Source organism: Lagopus leucura, unplaced genomic scaffold (assembly GCF_019238085.1).
Source record: "Lagopus leucura isolate 7727_CA_CO unplaced genomic scaffold, USGS_WTPT01 Super-Scaffold_100002, whole genome shotgun sequence".
Classification (NCBI taxonomy): domain Eukaryota; kingdom Metazoa; phylum Chordata; class Aves; order Galliformes; family Phasianidae; genus Lagopus; species Lagopus leucura.
The window spans coordinates 57,014,631-57,033,244 of record NW_024962263.1 but is presented as its reverse complement, the minus strand read 5'-3'; the positions used below and the strand labels follow the sequence as shown (position 1 = coordinate 57,033,244).

At 38.4% G+C, this 18,614-nt stretch overlaps 1 protein-coding gene across 4 annotated transcripts in view; it reads left to right on the top strand.

Annotated features, from left to right (window-relative positions):
• Nucleotides 1-18,614, top strand: part of LOC122179033 (cytochrome P450 7B1) — a 121,351-nt gene that overhangs the window by 92,907 nt on the left and 9,830 nt on the right. For 3 of the 4 annotated variants that reach the window (XM_042869660.1, XM_042869663.1, XM_042869661.1), the window contains exons 2-4: nt 7,420-7,556; nt 14,184-14,780; nt 15,225-15,431. In XM_042869660.1, the coding sequence (XP_042725594.1) occupies nt 7,420-7,556; nt 14,184-14,780; nt 15,225-15,431 (941 nt within the window). Of the gene's footprint in view, nt 1-600; nt 653-7,419; nt 7,557-14,183; nt 14,781-15,224; nt 15,432-18,614 lie in introns of those variants that run through there. The other variant, XM_042869662.1, reaches the window with a different exon arrangement.

Here is an 18,614-nt window from a genome sequence, read left to right as displayed (position 1 = left end):
TTTAATGTGATGAAGTCCCACCACTGTTTCTGAAATTGCCTGAATTTATTTGTTTGCTCTTTATTACGTAAGGAATGATTTCTGCATCTTTGAATATATTTCTGTGTGGAGTGCTGACATTCTTATCCGCACTTCACTTGTCATTTCTAGGCCAGACGGTTAATATGATTTCCTACTTTGAGCTACTTACTGTGTACAGTTTTAACATGTGTTGCAGTAAGGCAATATATTAAAGTACAGAAATGGATTATGGAAGAGATAGATATCAGACGAGAGTTGTTGGGTTCTCTTGGGTGAAGTCAATCAATGTACAGTGTAAATATGTTCCTGATAGTGCTAAAAGGAAGTATTGGTAAATTTGTATTCTGATCCATTCCCTCTTACATGAATGCAGGGGAAAAAAAACATTTGTGTTTGTGGATAATATTAAGAGGAGGGGCTGCAAGCCTGCAAAGGAGGGATTAGCATTCCAAATGGCAAATTGAAAAAATAGAGGACTAATCAGCAGCATCTGGATAGGACCAGGATCTTTTCTCTGGGAAAGGGCTGAAGGCTGTAATGATTCCTAACCTGGGTTTTTCTCAACACCATAGAGATATTGCATGGAAAGCTGAGGTTGTGCTGGGATGCAGATGCCCGCAAGATGCTCGAGGTAATTGCTGTGCAGTGCTCGGTGCAGGCATGGTGCTTCCAAAGGGGAGGGGAAAATCAAGACGGGAGGAGTGTGAGAACATAGGGGTGCAGAAAACAGTTGTGAGGAAATTCTGTAAGAAACTGGAGTTGCTTAACCTAAGGAAAACTAAAGGAGAACATTATAAGTACCTTTGAATATATAAAGTGCTCCTGTTGAAAGGGGTGAAGGTTGTTATTTTTTCTCTTATCCTCTTTAGACAAAATCGGAAGTAGAGGACTTGAAGTGCAACATGAAGATAAAGGGTAGACGTGAGGGGAAATTTTCTGATGATAAGGACAGATTGCTTGGGAAGACTGGAAATTCTATTACTGAATATCTGCAAGAGCAGCATGGGTGAATATGAGCAAGGATGTTGGCATGCAGTAGCCTATCTGGAATACAAGGCATGGAGTAAGGATCTGCTCTGGATCCCTTCCTAACTTGAACTGTTTTAATTTGGTTAAAGCTGAACTAAGATAGAACGGGACGGGACAAGTGATTTCAAATATCAAGATATAATAAAATAACTGTGGGCTTGACTGGGGAATGTGCTGAGCAGTCATGGCTGCTCTTACTGACTTCACCCAGAGCAAAGACAGTGTAGAATTTCAGAGGCAAGGCCACAAGCACTGAATCAGTATTAAATTCTATTACTGCTGAACAATTTTTGCATTAACTGAGTATTTTCCATTACTCCAATTCTGGCTGCTACGAAACTTCACATTACATTTTGTGTAGAACCCTTCTTGGAATTTTCAACCCCTGACAAGACTGAGCCAAAATGGCTTTTCCAGTAGGTTTCCATTTTTAAACTGTTCCTCAAAATGATGATTTCCCACCTTTGGGGTTTTTAGGCAACGCTCCAACCAGTCACTATAAGTAGTGGTTGAATTTGTGGTTGTATTCTTCCACACAGAACTTTGATGAGGTGATATGTGTAATGTGAACCTAAAGCTGCTAAGATAATGTAGCCTAAAAAAAAAAAAGCAAAATAAAAAACTTCCTAGGTAGCAGTATTTCAGAGCTACTGAATATGTTGATAAGTACAGGTGTTTGGGGGATTTTTAGGGATGATCCAAATGAGAAGAGGGAAAAAAAAAAAGAGATTCCTATGAAGAACTGATTGCAGTGGAAGTTAGAGCACAAACAAAAAGCTTGCATGCTTTTACAGAAGAGGAGTATTTTAGTTAAAAAAAAAACAACAGAACTTTTTGCCAAAAAAAAAATCTGTCAGTAAAAAGATTGCATTTTTCTGCGTGGAGAAAAAAAAAGACACAAGAAATATTCACTGCTTGGTTTTCATCAGCATGCTTTTTTTGGAAAAGCAGACAAAATTTTTCTTTGATGTGCTCACAGGTGCATTTTCCAGGTGTAGCCATTGTTTTCTGACATTTTTTAAGCTGAAATTATGTGAATAACATTGCAAAATCATCCTGTGTTCTCCTCTCGTTGGCATGCTGTCACAGCACATCAAGCAATGAGCACTGCAGAGGGCTCTGTCCTGGGTTAGCTGTAACAGGGGACAGCAAGAGATTCATCCCCTCTTGGGCTCTTTTCCACTTCATTAGGAGTGATCTTTATTCTCCCAAAAGACAGAAGGTTATCTGCACTTCACCTAGACGAAGGTGCAGGCAGTGGGCAGTGTGCTTTTCATTTTCATGTGTGAGGAGAGATCTTCTTCAATGAGTCTATCCTCTGTCACCCTGCCAAGCTACAGCCCAGTGCATCCATTTGCTTACACAAACTTGCAAATATTGATCAGGTAGGAGCAACAGCTGATCCTTACCTCTGTAGGAGTGCTCAGTCAAGGAATTCAAAGGTGAAAAACTATATTACCAAAGTTCGTGTCCATCTAATTCTGCAGGAAGTACTTTTTAATATTACATGTATTCAGTCTAGAAAATTTAGAATTCCAGGGTATCACTGAGGCAAATAATTTTGATGAGGTAATTAAGCCGTGCGTAGTTTTGTATGTGTCAAAAATTTTTACTGTGATCAAATGTTTGAAAGAAAATGTGGGGGAGGGGGGTTGGTTTGTCCTCTCATAGATGCAGAACACCTAATGCTGTGAAGAGGTTTGGGAGAAACTAACTGCCAAATGTAAAAAAAAAAAAAAAGAAGGAAAGAAAGAAAGATAGACTTGCTGGTTTTCTCCTGTCCTAAGTTTCCCATGTCTCTTTTTTATAATACAACAAGACACTCCAGACACCACATTTCTGGGGATTACCTTTGTTGGGGTTGAAGCCTTTGGCCTCATTCTTTTCCTCACTGTTAGAGTGCTCATAAGCCCCTGGAAAGACACTGTCTGTCATGTCTTGTTGCTTAAATATTGTGATCGAGCCTGTGAATAATCTCAGACTGCTCTGACATGTTCATAATAGCTTTTGTTCTACTCCTGCACCCATACATTTCCATTCCTTGAGGTCCCTCAGCATGGTCTGTTCCAGTATTTACACAGAATGTGGCAGTTGGACCAAAAGTGCTACAGGGAAATCAGACCAACACCTTTTATTTTTGTGGATGGTAATAATTTAGAAAGTGAAAATGGCCCCTCTGTGGCAAATGATAATCTCCAGTCTTTTCTGGGCCCTTTTTCTCCCTAGCTTGAGGATTCTTTCACCCGCTGGTGAAAGTTGCAGTGAAGCAGCAGTTCCCTTCTGAGTGACATTGCCATCTATGGCTTTTTCGGTTGTTCTTTGTGCAGCGTTGGCTGCGCTCACACCAGATGCCAATCATACACCACCAGTGGATTTGCAAGATTATAGGACAGGAAAAAAGATGAAGGTTAAGCACAGGGCACAATAGAGATTACTTATGGTAATGAATTGTATAATTTTTCTAGACAGATCTGGATTAATGTTTATCCCAGGCAAGAGATTACTGTATGTCTGATTCTAGTTGTAAACAGACATTATTAAACAGAAGGTTCATGTTCATGAAATGCGACTATGGGTGTTAAAGCACTTATGATTTATTATGTGCAAAGAGAAAAATTAACCTGTTCATCTGCTGTAGTACTAGATGCTCTGTGGAGTTTTGCATAATTTGGAAGGCATCTGCTCCTTTGAAATACAAATAATGAGTGAAAGATTCTTCTCTCGTTTACACTGATCCAATGCCCTGCACTGCACTGGAGTTACAGTGATGTAACCAGCAAAAGAATAGACCTGAATACTTCTATAAGCAATAGCATTTCTACTAGAGATAAATGTTGGCAAGGTCTGTTTTCTTGTGAATCTTTATATTTTTTCTTGAAGAATTATGGAAAAAAATACATGTTAATAGTCGGAGAGCTTCAGAAATAATGACCTTATTTGGATTTCCCAAATAATTCACTTTTGCTAATGGAAAATAATATTTAGATAACTTTGGCATAAAAAATATTTTCATTCATTTTTCACATAATTAATGTTGCAGCCCATTTTTCTTCTTTTTTATTTAAGCACTGCAGAATAGGCACAACATTCACATTGCTTGTTCTGCTTCAGCTTCTTAACTAAATAATCATACCTGAATTAGTGACTTAATTTTTTTATGTGAACTCAAATGTATCTCTTAAGGAAACTGTAAACAAACTCCAAAACTTCACTTCTTTGATTGAGTAGAATTACAACCTTATTATTTGCTAACAAGGAAATATCTTTTCAAATAAAAGCAGAGATAAATTGCAGATATCTGTCTGTTCAGTTTATGTACACACCATATTTGTAGCCGGATGATTTCTTGCAGAATGCCATTTGGAGTCATCCATTTAGCAGTGGTGGATAATACAGCTGTGCTGGTTTCCCTCCATTTGTTAGGTGATTTTCCTACTTCTAGATTTTACAGTGAGTGTGTTGCTGATGCTTTATTTGTAAAATTCAGTCATATGTCAGAAATCTGACCATTAAGTTTTACAGACTTCAAATGGACTTCTCATGAAAGAATAAATATACATACAAATATTTTGTATGTGTGCAAAAATAAGCCAATATGCAGGGGAAAACAAAAAAACAAACAAACAAACAAAAAAAAAAAAAAAAAAAAACCTAAATGGAACATGGGATAAATATTGTGAGATACTAACTGTGTTAGGCGAATTAAGATTTAAGTGGTTAAACTAGATATGAGTCCGTCATGCATAGGACTGTCAGGTCGTAAGTTCCCAGTACTTGAATTTAAAAAGCTGCAATCTAAAATTGCCATCAAAACACTTCATGTTTCTTTTTTTTTCTTTTTTAATTCATATATATGTTACGTTTGATACAAAAAAAAAAATAGGCCGTGAGAAAGTGGTAACTTTTTTTTAACATTTTTCAACATTTGTTGGTCTAACTACCACATTTCATAAAGGCTGTGAAGCGTGAGCTCTAAGTTAAAGTATGTGAGCAAATTTAATTGATGGGGAGAAGTTTGCGTAGACTTTGCTGGTGATTCAGACCAATCGCTGTGAAAGCAGTGCAGCACCCTAAAGCCTGTACAGAGTTTTGAGCACAGGTTTCAGGCAGCTCAGGTAAGGTGAGCAGCACTGCCTAAATGTGTGTGCAGTGAAGCGTGTCTAGGGGAGCAGGAAAACCTGCACCGTGCTGTGTCTTGGCGCACTATAAGTCATTAAGATGACCTCCGTCTCCCAAAGAGCAGCGAAGATGGGAATGAAGACACATTTCTGTGAGCAGCCTGCTGTGGGTCGTAAGTTAAAGAGGTGCTGCATTTCCCTGTGAAGCACACGGCGCCCAGCCGTGGTGTTTAACGGCGCTAAGCTCATCGCTGCTGAGCTGAACACGGCTGAAGCGAACGATGACCCTCACGTCTTGGCGATGGCAAAATGTCTCCCTGATGTGATCCCGCGGACTTGGGAGCATTAAGATAATTTCCCCCTGGATCTCTGAGCTGCGTCCTCTTTACCCGGCGGAAAGCTGGTGAAGAATACAGCTTTTGACCGACTGACAGAACGTGGAGCGGGAAATGAGATGCGTTAAATTAGAATATGACAAAAAGCCTATCTAAATATCTGTCACAGGGCTACGAATGGGGTGTCACCCAGGAAAGGAAAGCAGACCGCAGGTGGGACTGCATAGTCAGGGGGAAAAATTGGTAAATCATCCAGATTTGTTACAGGCTTTGAGGGGATAATTAAGGATATCGAGTGGGCTGCTACACTTCCAGGGCTGGTGATCCCTCTCATGTAATCTCAGATTAGTTCTTGTCTTGTCTACACTGAGCGCAGAATTAAGTAATACAAAGTTTGCTGCCCCAGTGTAGTTAATCATGGGGTTATGTGCCTGTGAGAGGATGCATAGCATGTTGGCTTATGCAAGACACGAAAGAGAAAGGGTGCACCTTTTCCACAATAAAGAAACCATCACAAAACAAACAACAAAGCCCCAACCCTCAGAACTCCAAGAAACAAACAAATGAAAAAAAAAAACAGCAGTGCAAATGTGCGGGATGTAAATTTTTCTGGTTGCTACAAGAATGTTTGTAAAATGATTTTCTGGAAAACCAACATCTGTAATTAGTAGCCAGTGAAACAGAAGGAGCTCAAGGCGTGCAGTGTGGTTTGGCTGCATCTGTTCATTTTTAACTGAATTTGTAACAACTTTTTGCAGTGCAAGTGCAAATCACGGGCTTGTAATTTGCTCCTTGGAAAGTTTTAATGAGAAAAATAGAAAATGTAAGTTCAACATATCACGTTTACGTTTTGTTTTATTTCTGTGTGAGCAGTTCACGGGAGAATGTGACTATGATAGGGTTAATCCAGCTACACAAAAATCCATGCTGTGTATGATAGTAGTAAAGCTTGTGATCCCTTGATCTTTGATTAGATCCGAGCTAGTAAATATCTTGTTTAATCAGAATGAGTTGTTCTGCATGTAGTATAAGTCACCTTCACAGATGGGATGTAGCAACGGAGTTGTTCGTGAATATTTGTTTAAATCCTTTCCAGAGCAAGCACGCTTTATGTTTCTTTGTTGTAAATCAGATTGAAGCAAGTAAAGACCAGCACGGAGGAAAGGCATCTACTTGCAGTTAGGATTAGGACAGCGTTAACCTCTTTTCCTTTGCAAGGGAAAATGTAACTTAAAAGAGTCTTGAAAGGTATTTTAAGCTGTTCTGCAAACATAACCAACACAGCGTGACTGCTTGTTCAGGCTGGGTCACAAATACAGTTATCTAGAATTTCATCTTAAAATGTTCATGCAGGTTTCTAGCTTAGCAGACTATAAATATGCAGAGACTGTGATTTGTTACGGTGAATGTTCAGCCTCTATTATTATTCTATATAGTAAAGATACATAGTTAGAACAGTAGCTGTTTTGTATGCTGGTAAACAGGAATTCTTAAAACCTTATCTGTAAAGCTATTTGTTTTGTGTGTTACGTCAGCGTCCTATTTACCTAAATCTGTCATAAATGCCTTCTGATACGCCTCTCTTTGACATGCAAAATATTGAAAATGAGAGGACTCCTCTCTCTGAGATTTTCGTCAATATGTAATTTTTCCGTGTTCATAACTTTGTGGTAATAACTGGAAAACCTGTAGTTAAACGTGTCTCAATTTCTCCCTCTTATTTTTCATAATCACCGCACAGAGCCTTTTGTGCTCGGAGGTGTGATTAGACTTAACCTGCCGTCGTATCTGAAGAACTTTCTGTACAAAATATTATACATTGAGGTCTGACTGTGATACATAAATAGATATAAAGATGAGTTGCCCTGTCGCCAAAGCTCACTCCTGATAATTTTTTTTTTTTATGTTTTCAACAGGAAGACTGGAGAGCCCCCACTAATAAATGGCTGGATTCCTTACCTGGGGAAGGCTCTGCTTTTTAGAAAAGATGCTTTCAAATTCTTACTGGATCAGCAAAAGAAACTTGGAGATATTTTCACTGTACATATTGCTGGTGAGAAATGTTTTAGTAATTCTCTTGGTTTTTCCATCAGTGATACTAAATAGCAATTCAGATGCTTACTTTAGAATCTTACGTAACTAAAAACATTCCTCTGTAGCACAGGACACAATATGTTAAATTCAAATGTATTATAACGTCATAAGTATCCACAGGATTTAATTATGAGTATGTGTATTTGTATGTAGCTGTAGGTATACATGTATATCAGCAGAATTTGTAGTGTAATGTAGGAACACATCTAAATGTGTATTGCTTTTTTCCTAAGGAAGGCAGAACTAACATCATCTTGACACTGCACAGAAAAAATATCAGATTAAATTTAGAAAACACTTTAGAAAAAAAGTGCAGGATATGTTCTCACACATTCTACAACTGGTTGACAGGAACACAAGGGAATGAATGACACATTGACTCAGTGATACAATCAGGACTAGAACACAGAAACTTCCCATTGCCAGTCTCTTACTCTGATCATGCTTGCGGAAAATAACAATATAATAAAGTATGATACAACCTTGCTGCTTTCTGTATTTATAGCTGTTTTACTACAATAGCTTGAATACAAACGTTTGAGTGATTTCACGTAGATGCTTAAAAGCATAAGGAAAGCACAGAAGGAAACTGGATTTTTGAATGAAAACTAAATATATAAATTTAGATATATACCTGTGTGTATACACATACACACTTTTTACTAAAATCAACTTAAAATCAACTAGTTTCCTTTGTTCAGGAAAAGATAAACTCTTACCTGACAGGGTCAGTAGAATGGAGCTTTTGCCCCTCCTGAATGCTGAGATCCTTGTTCAAATGATCAGTTTTATAGTTGCATCAATTATTATTTCAGAGTCCTCTACCCCACTTTTAGCTATCCTTGTATTTTTAAAGAGTTTCAAAGAAAAATGAAAGTACAAAGTTTGCTTTGTAATTTTTTTGACGGTGACATTATTTTTAGTTTCCCATTTAATTATTTTGCAATACAATTTTTTTCCTTCAAAAATCAAGTAATTTGCATGCAGTATGTTTAATTAATACATTTTTACTCCCTCTTATTGTGTTCTTTGTCTTTTAGAAGGGCACTCTTACTGCTGTTAATCATGCTTTTTTATTCATTTGTGTTGTTTTTTTTCCTTTGGAAACTGGTATGTTTAGATATTTCTGTATCTTGAAAATGAGTTCATCTACAAGACTAACTTTTTTGTGAAATATTCTCTTTTTTATTGTTGATGTACATTCATACTACACACAGTAATGGCTTCTTATGAGTCAAAATTAATAATTATTGAAAGACTGTCTGTGCATTCACAAAAGGAAATGCAGTCACGCCTGAGAATCCGTAATGTGTTTAATTAAATATTTTTTTATTTTTATTGTTTTGTTTAAGACTGTATTTAGAGATTTGTGTCTTTCAGCAATCTGTGAACATAATTTAGTTTAACTAATTTCTGTTGGCACAATAAACGGAATTCCTTTTCTACTAATCCCCCTGTGTTTAAGCATTCTGAGGAAACCTTCGTTGATGCAGGTTAAAGCAAACAGTGAGTTATGGATGTCATTTCAACCCTATACAGAGAAGTCTTTGATTCTGTGAATTGGTCATATCAGAGATGCTATCTTGACTTCTTTCCAGTCTAAAAATACTGACCATCAGGACTTCACTAAGCAGAAACAGCCTGTCTGCCACAACTCAGAAGGGAAGACGAAGCTAGTTAGTAGCTCGTATCCTGTCTTGATGTTGAGATGTACAGGCTTTCTGTGCATCTCTTTGATTTGACAAAGATGATGTTTGTATGCTCAGCAAACATAACGCAGCCGGCTGTGTATGTACTATCATTGCTTTACCCCCCTGGTGAGGGACTACAGGTCCTGTCAACAAATCCTATCAATATGGATTGTTCTAATTATTGGCTCTCAAAGTAGTTCATTTGGAAAATGTGGAACGATGCTTGGAGTTTCTGGCATTGCCCCGTACCGGTAATGCGATTTCGCTGATTGTACTTTCCCATGTGATGAGCAAATGATTGTCATACCTAAAAGTCGCAAGGGACATGGATGTCATCTTAATAAAGAAATTAAAAAGCACATCTTTCTATGAGAAACAATGTAAATTCCTGACCTGTCGCAGAAAATAGTTCTCTAATTGGTTTTGTGTGGTGGTGCAGCAGAATCGTTTTCCCCAAACGTCATACCGGCGAAGCACTACTGTACATCATTGTCAGCAGTTCAGCAGAATCTTCCTAATAAGAGGACAATTACGTAAAAGCAATAGTCTTCAGAAAAGAAAAAGAGAGGAAGAGAAAAGATAAGAAGAAGGAGGGATGAGAGAGTCTGTTGTTTTTAGATGGTAGTACTTCCTGGCTCAGCCTTTCTGCTTGCTAAGGATCAGCAGCGTAGGCAGACAGCTAGGTAAGAACTTAACGATCTTGAAGCAGTTTTGTCACAGTTTCCCGCTCTAAACTTTGTCTCCTTTTCCTGGTGCGTTATTAGAAATGACAGTGGGCATTGCAACGCCATCTATGAGATTGTCTGACTCAAATCTTAATAAAGTAATCTGTCTTTCGGTGCTTTTGCTGAGCACATGTGGCCTTTTTTAATTCTGCTAATAAGTCATTCTTATCTTTTAAATCATGACACGCCTACAGTAACGTACCACATTTTTCTGTCTTAGGCAAAAGGTAATTTTCATGAGCTTACAAAGCTGAAGTCTGCTGCAAGCATTACTGAAATAACATCCATCATTATATGGCATATGAAACGCTTGTCTTTCATCATTAGCATTAAAAAGCTCCGGAATGCATTATTAGAGTAATTTCTTAACTATCATACAAATACTGGCTTCTGTGCTCAGATTTACCAAAGTTGACAATTTTCATATTTTTCACATCAATCTTCTATTTCTAGGAGAGTTTATAAACTAAATGGAGATAACCAGGCTATTTGCAGCACGGTTGTAATGCAAACTGAAGGATTGGACAAGGAGTATAAATTTTCTGTATCCATATTAAAATAACTCAGAGGGCTTTTTACAGAAACAAGTATACATCTATTACTTTGACTTGTTTCTATTGTACTAAATAAAATAGCTCCGTGACTTAAACTATTGGGATTTTCAGTGTGACATTTCTGTATGGACAAGTCTACTTGCTCTTTTATGCCAAAGGAATTTTTTATATTCTAACAAGGACAGGCTTTGTCCCTAGTGGTTTCTTTATAAACACGTTCAATATTTAAAGCTTCCTAATTTGGAAAGCATGTGGCGTGCCTCCACTTTTGGCTGATCTGTCATTTACCTTTACCGGTACTCTGATGGAAAATCATGAGCATCAGTGTTTTGGTACTGTTTTAGAAAAGACCACTGCTAGAGGTAGTTCTTGGCATTAGCTGCAGTGGAATGCTATTGGAGGGGAGGGGCAGCTGCATTTTAAAATACTGCAGAGTAATGAGAATCTTGAGGAAGAACTTTGCATTTGTTGGTATTTTACACCAGCAGGGATGTTAAGTGGGAAGAGACCTCAACTGCAGAAACAAAAGTATCTGAAAAGCAAAATTCATGGCAGTATTGATGATACCTCAAAATGGTATATTGAGATCAGAAAGTTTGGTTGTTTGCTGTTTAGTTCTCAAAGTCTGCTTAGGGTATGGGAGGTGTTGGGGCATGAGTTTGTAATTGTCATCAGTATCTTATTGGGTGGAAGGCACTGGGGCAAACCTGTGGTGCTGCGTCTGTGTGCAGGGCATGATATTAATGTCTGTAAGCACCCATACTCTTGCAACAATAACTTTCTAACTGCAGTTAATTAGTTCTACATTTTAGTCTTTTTCTAACAAAGAGATCTAAAATTGGGAAATGGTTTTGAGTTGAGGGAGGGGAGATTTAGGTTGGATGTCAGGAGAAAGTTCTTTACAGAGAGAGAGGTGAGGTGCTGGAACAGGCTGCCCAGAGAGGTTGTGGATGCCCCGTCCCTGGAGGTGTGCAAGGCCAGGTTGGATGGGGCCCAGGGCAGCCTGGTCTGGTATTGAATGTGGAGGTTGCTGGCCCTGCCTGTGGCAGGGGGGTTGGAGCTTCATGGTCCTTGAGGTCCCTTCCAATCCTGGCCATTCTGTGATTCTGTGATTCTGTGGATCCTCTGTGAGGTACATACACAAGCTGCCTTTGTTATAGAGGGGTTCCACTATTCTGACTATAGAGACATTGCATAAATACAGTAACAAAGTATTTTGTTTTGTGTGTTTACATATATCACCAACTTGCAATGCTATGGTCTGGAGCCCAAGCTGATTCTACAAAATGAATTATATTTTGGTACATACTTTTTGCTACCAGGAACCTGATGAGAATGATAAAAATAAGGATCTGTACTATTCAGTTTGTCAGTTTTTCTTTTCCAAAGTATGTGCTAGTGTTGAGGGAATTTTGATTTAAAATTATTGCTAAAATAGTTTGTTTGTCTGAAAACCCATTTGCAGAAAATTATTTTCTTGCTTAAAAATGATAAGAATTGATGTGTGTTTGCTAAGAGTCTGATTAAAGATCACAAAGAAACTCATATTTTGCATCAGAAATAAGCAGATGGTGGACAGATGGTTTAAATTAATATTAATTAAAAATCTTAACTTAAATTGTTTACCCTGTAAACGCAAAGTTAGGAAGCCAGCTTTCATCTTTAGGGTTAATAACACTCCAAGTCTATTTATTAAAAATCACTCCAATGGGCATTCTTTCCAAGCTTTGATCACAAAGTTGGTGGCCTCAGTGAAGAGTGTGCAATTGTGAGAAAGCTGGGGTGAGAGGAGTGCAGGGAGAGCAGTGCTGGGACTCTTCACAAAGGCTTGGGAATATCCTGCAAGAGTTAAAAAAAATTAAGGGGCTAAAAATTTATAAGAGCCTTGGAAAGGAAGAAATGGTCAGGAAAATGACTGGGAATTGAAGATCTCTTTATCAGGCTGATTTCTTGCTCTTCAAAATTGATTTATATCTGTAGTTTGTTACATTACAGTAAAGCAAACTACATGAGTACTTCAAAAACCTTCACACATTGTTGAGAAGAAGGGGGTCAAATTCTGTTTTGATTTTTCCCTCGTGTTCCCTTTGTTTCACTGGGATTGCAGGGAGTGTAAATGGGATGAAAATTTCACCAGCTGGTTATTATTGCAAAGAAAGTCCAGAGTGCACCCATCTTTGCCACAGAGCAGGGTGTGTATGTGCAAGTCAGGATATGGAATAACTATGATCATTCAAATATCACTACATGGTAACCATGGATACTTGTTGACATTTTTAGTGGTAGTGACTACTTTATCTCAGGACATCTGTCACAGAGCCAAATTTGGCCCTCAGTTAAGCATGTAGCATTCCCATTAAAATCAAAGGAGATTTGTCCCTCTAGTAAGACAGAATTAGACTGTAAGTATGGTAAGCTTTGATGTTTTCTGGATTTATAGCTAGGATATTTCACAGAGAATGTGTACATTTTAATGCATACCTTTTTTCCCTAATGCACCTGTCCCTGCAAGTTAAGAATCTAGAGCTCTAAATTTAGACTTAACATGGGAATCACCCATAAAGAGTTAAGGCTCAGTTGAGCTTTGGGAGTATTAGCATTTTGATTCATGATAGTTCACCAAAATGCTCTTTATTAGTTGACTTTAAACTTGGGGGAAAATTTAGATTTTTTTTCTGGTATAGGCAATTTCAAAAGTCATCGTATCATGGCAGTGCTGTACCTTACTATCCAAAGCTGGAGAATCTGCTGTAGAGCTCCTCAAGTGCATCAAGAAGGCCATAAAGTTTTCCATGCACTCTGACACAATGAATGACCGTGCCAGGTCAGTGTGTACCCCATAATGGCAAGCGCTGCAAGAATAAGATCCTCTTTTGTAAGCCAGGGCTTCAAAGTCAGATTCCGTTGTGGTCATTTTACTGATACTAAGCAACTTCTTAGCAAAAAAAATTGAGACACCATGAAAGGAAAATACAGATGTAGCTTTAAATGTTGGGGCTTTACAACATGCAATTAAAACTATTGCCAGCAGATTTTTAGTCTAGATGTCATCTCCTTGAAGAAAATCTGCCTAGGTAACAAGTTTTCCACTTCAGCCTCCCTCATACACTTTCCTCTATGCAGATGAAATATGAAAATCTCTTAGTGCTATTATAAAAAAAAAAATTACAATGCTGCTATGATCCCACATTACATTTCATAAATGTAATATCTGGGGTAGTCATACTGGGGTAGTAACTGATTTATTCCAAAGTGCCATAATTGCAGGTCACACCCTATTGTTTCCAAAACCAGTAGATCAGTCCATAATTGGAATGTGTTTTCGTGCTGATTTTAGAAGTGCTGTGAAAGTACATGCAGGTGAAATCCTTACAAGGAGAGTAAGTATTGTGTTTTCTTCCAAAACTAAATACAATATGTTGTATCTTCCTTTTGGTTTTTTTTTTCTTTTGTTTTTTTTTTCTTTTTTTTTTCCTTGCAAATCTCCTCACAGATCTTTTCTTTGGCAATTTTCTTGATGTTCTTCCAGATGTTGATGGTACTTATTTTCAGTTATTACCTTTAAAAGCATCAGAGTACAAAGCCACGTGTCTGTTTTTTCTTTTCTTCTATTCAGGCAGATATATTACCTTTATCATGGACCCATTTCAATATGTTTACGTCATCCGAAATAGCAAACAACTTGAGTTCCACGAATTTGCTGATAAGATGGCTTCCAAAACTTTTGACTACCCAGCTTTGTCAAATGTAAAATTCCCCGATCTCAAGGAAAACCTGCACAGAATCTACCAGTATCTACAAGGCAAGCCTTTGGAAATAATTTCTGACCACATGATGAAAAATCTCCAGGATATATTTGAATGGAAATGCTCACAAGCAACAGATTGGGAAACAGAAAAAATGTACAAATTCTGCTGCTCTGTAATGTTTGAAGCCAGTTTTGTAACACTATATGGAAGAGTTCCTGCTGCAGATGGCCGCAAAGTTATTAGTGAAATCAGAGACAAATTTATCAAGTTTGATGCCAGCTTTCCCTATTTAGCTGCAAACATACCAATTGAGTTGCTAGGAGCTACCAAGAAGGTTCGGAAGGAGCTTATACATCATTTTTTACTTCAGAACATGACAAAATGGCTGGGAGGGTCAAAAGTGGTCCAAGCCAGACAAGATATATTTGAGAAATATGAGCTGCTTGGAGATTATGACAAAGCAGGTAGGAAACTTATGAATGATAGCTTGTCTAAAATAAAATAATTTACTATAGACCTTTGAAATAAAAAGGCAAAATGGCGACCTTGAAATTTTTTTATGTTCTTTCTAATTGGCTAATGATAAAATGTTTTACTCTGAAACAACCCTCTATGATAATTGATTTTTTTTTTGTGCTGAGGTGGTAAAACAAGATACTTAATGGTGATAATGAGAAAGATTATAACTGAGCTGCATTTACTCCCCTTATTCCCCCCCACCCCCCCGACATTACATTTCAAACTATTCTCATTAAGCAGAAAATTAGACTTCAGAAGCCTATTGGTCCTCATTAGCATTCACTGATCCTTGGCTGGGTCTGTGTCCTAACATCTTTTAATTAGCACACTGCAAATCTAATCAGTGTAATAAACGCTATTAATCTTCCTTTTCACTTATTTTCTCCCAGCACATCATTTTGCCTTCCTGTGGGCCTCTGTGGGAAACACGATTCCAGCTACATTCTGGGCCATGTATTATCTGCTGCGGCACCCAGAAGCTCTCGCAGCGGTGCGTGACGAGATTGACCATTTGCTGCAGTCAACAGGTCAGAAGAGAGGGCCCACGTATAACATCCACCTCACCAGAGAACAATTGGACAACCTGGTCTACCTGGGTAATTTATTTTTATCTGTTAGCAAGAGAAGAGGGTCTCTCCCTGCAAACTGGGTTTATCACTCATTTCTGTTTACTGAGAAGGTGGAGGACACAGCTGCCTAATTGACATAATAACACCCATTTACATCAATTATAAATTATGTAGTTTATAGCTGTAGATACTCTCATTGCATGTAAACATTAAAGCCTAGGTAATTAACTATGCAAGGTATGCAAAAGGCTAAATCGAAGCTTTGCAATTATTTGAAAAAAGTTGATGCCTATTAAGTTGCTTGATTCTGAGCATCTGCCGAAGTGTTAATGCATTTCAAATACTTCAGCATGATACTGCCAAGAAAGACCCTTTTCTGAAATTAAAGTAGGGTAATGCATTTAAACTGCAAATGTAATTTTTTCACAAGCAGTTTCTTTCTTTTTCTCTCCCTAACGTGATAAAAAGAGTTCTAAAGCAGGCTTCAGCATAGCTATGCCTCTGAACTAAAGGCAAGAACTAAAGCTTTCCAGATGAGAAATGGCATTTTGAGTACTGAAAGCAGTACCTTGATTCAAAACAGAGAGGGAGATCCAGGTCTCCCAGTTGTAGACCAGTGGCTCACAGAAGGACTCTGGCCAGTCACATTGGGAAGTTGTGTTCTGGGGTTGGATGAGCCTTCAGGGCCCAGTGGTTTCACTTCACTTCCTAGTGAACAGACACTGGTCAGATGAATGATGAAATTAGCCTGGGGGAGGAGAGAGGAAAGTATTCATAGGTGTGTGTAGCAGGGAGCAGCCTAGCTTCAAAGCATCTGAAAATCCCCAATAGGTAGTGCTGTCAGAATAGACAGAAGCTCTATAAAGGCATAAAGGGTGAATATCCCTTTTGTTTTAGATACTGACAGCAATCCCCCGATAAAGCTGAGCATAGCTCTATGTGCTTTGGTTGCTCCTGTCCTGACCTGGTGGTCTGCTCTAAAATGAAGCTGTTATGAAATGGGGTAGTAAAGCAGTGTGGGATCAGTGCACCTGGTGAGCATTTACATAAAGGATTCCACTCTCCAGTATGGCATATACTGAGAGCCTGTGGTTCAATCTGAATTGTCTCTCATAGCACAAATTTAAAATTGAGTTTGATTCAGCTACTTCTTGTTAAAGCATTGTTGTTAACTATATACAGTGTGGCTCTAGTAAGTTGGTTTCATCTGGTGTTACAGCTCTTTTGATGCAGATTTACCTGTAGTTGATGGAGAAGGCTTTTGATGATGGGAAGATATCCAATAACAAGAGTAACGTGACATTCTAAGCAATTCACGTAACTTAGGAACACAAGTAAAATTGTTTCACATCTGAGTTAGCATCCAGCAAAAGATAATAGAGAAGAAAAGTTGCCAAGCATCGAGATCATAAAATCATAGATTCATAAAGGTTCGAGAAGACTTCTGAGATCATCTAGTGGAACCATCAGCCCATCCCCACAGTGCCCACTACACCATGTCCCTAAGTGCCACATCTGCCCTTTTCTTGAAAACTTTCAGGGGACAGTGACTGCTCCACCTCCCTGGGCAGCCTTTTCCATTACCTCATCACTCTTTCTGAGAAGAATTTTTCCTACGATGGTCAAGATAAAATTTATTTTTTAATTGGAGACAAGAGGTGAAATTGGTAAGGGAAAAACAAAAGCACCCCAGAAGTGCAGGAATAAGAAAAATAAAAGCACAGAACGCACTAAAATCACCTGGTGAAAAATGGGATAAACAGTTTCCGACGTTGACCATGTCATCCTCTTGCTGCTCCTTGAAACTGTCAGATGTCTCAGGATCATTGATACACGTGTTAAGAGGAAAATGCTGCATCTTACTTAGTAGTATTCCGTAGTATTCAAGTTACACTTTTGTTAAATTTTATAATGGTGTTAAACATAATATGATATGTAAGAAATTATTTCAATTCTTCTGGCACTTAAGTCGTAAAGGGCTGGATACTGTCCCATAAAATAATAATATAGAAAAAAAACTGTACCATAAGAGAATTAAATTCATGCTTCAGTGGAAAGGAGAAAGGGATGTTTTTTTAGTAAATGTATAGAAGGAACAAAGGTTCAAATTTTCATTGCTTGTGCAGCAGGAATTCCCCATCTCCACTGGCAGCTGTGTGGAGAAAGCCATGAGCCAACCCTGCCCACACTTAGAGTACCTACAGCTTTCTGGCCATGGCATATGAGAAGGAGCCTGTCCTCCTCCCTCTCCCCCTGTACTGACCTGCAGCACAGAGAAATAGGAATTTGTGTCCCTGTTCCTGGGTAAGGCAGCCAGGTGGGGTTCTTGTCTATTTATCACCTTGTCATCTCTTTCTCCTGTTTTAAGCACTCTGATTCCCCGTCCTCTTTTTGGCCTGCTGAAACAAGAGCCTTTTTTTGGATTCCTCATGCTATGGAGAGCAAGCAGGAATTGCTAAAAAGCCCTTCTGAGAGGCATTGTTGTTATTGTGGCCACGTTCATTGGGTCTAGGGAATGACATGTCCCAGTTTACTTCCAAATTCAAAACACAGGTATGTGGTTTAAAAAAAAAAAAGAAAAAGCTTTCAACCCTCTTGTCACACATTGTGGCCTTGGTTATTTTCTTTCGATGGCATTTCTGGGGCAGCGCACTTCGTGTTGTCTGCTTAAGACTTCTCCAGCAACCAAAACACGCGTGCTTGTGTGCACAGAGTAACATACATTATTAGTCATTATGACTCACAATGGAGCTCTAATACGGTAAACGATACATGAGAACGGTCTGTCGGTTTTTATGGTTATAAGGGAAATGCAAAGGGTAGAGCAGAAATACACTTAGTGCATGTGTAACGCTAGGCGTGTTTAGTCAGTTCGTTTGTTCAGTATTAGTCCATTCATTTATATGGTGAAGTATTCTTGCCCCAGGTCACTGCTGAATCCCGGAGATTTCCTGCAAAGAAAGCACAGCTTGAAAAATCGTTTTGTATAGACAAAAGGACAGGAACCCCAAAAGAGCTAATGCGGAGTGTGTAACTGTAACATGAGCAATAAGCATTAACATCGTTATTTGGGTTAAGGTAAATAAATATATTTTTCCTGGAGGCGGCTGGGCAGTACCATGTAATTCTTAGGAAGATACAGATGTAGTTGTTTCCAATTGTCATGTGTGTAGGCACACTGCTGTGCATGTGAGTTAGCGACCCTCTCCC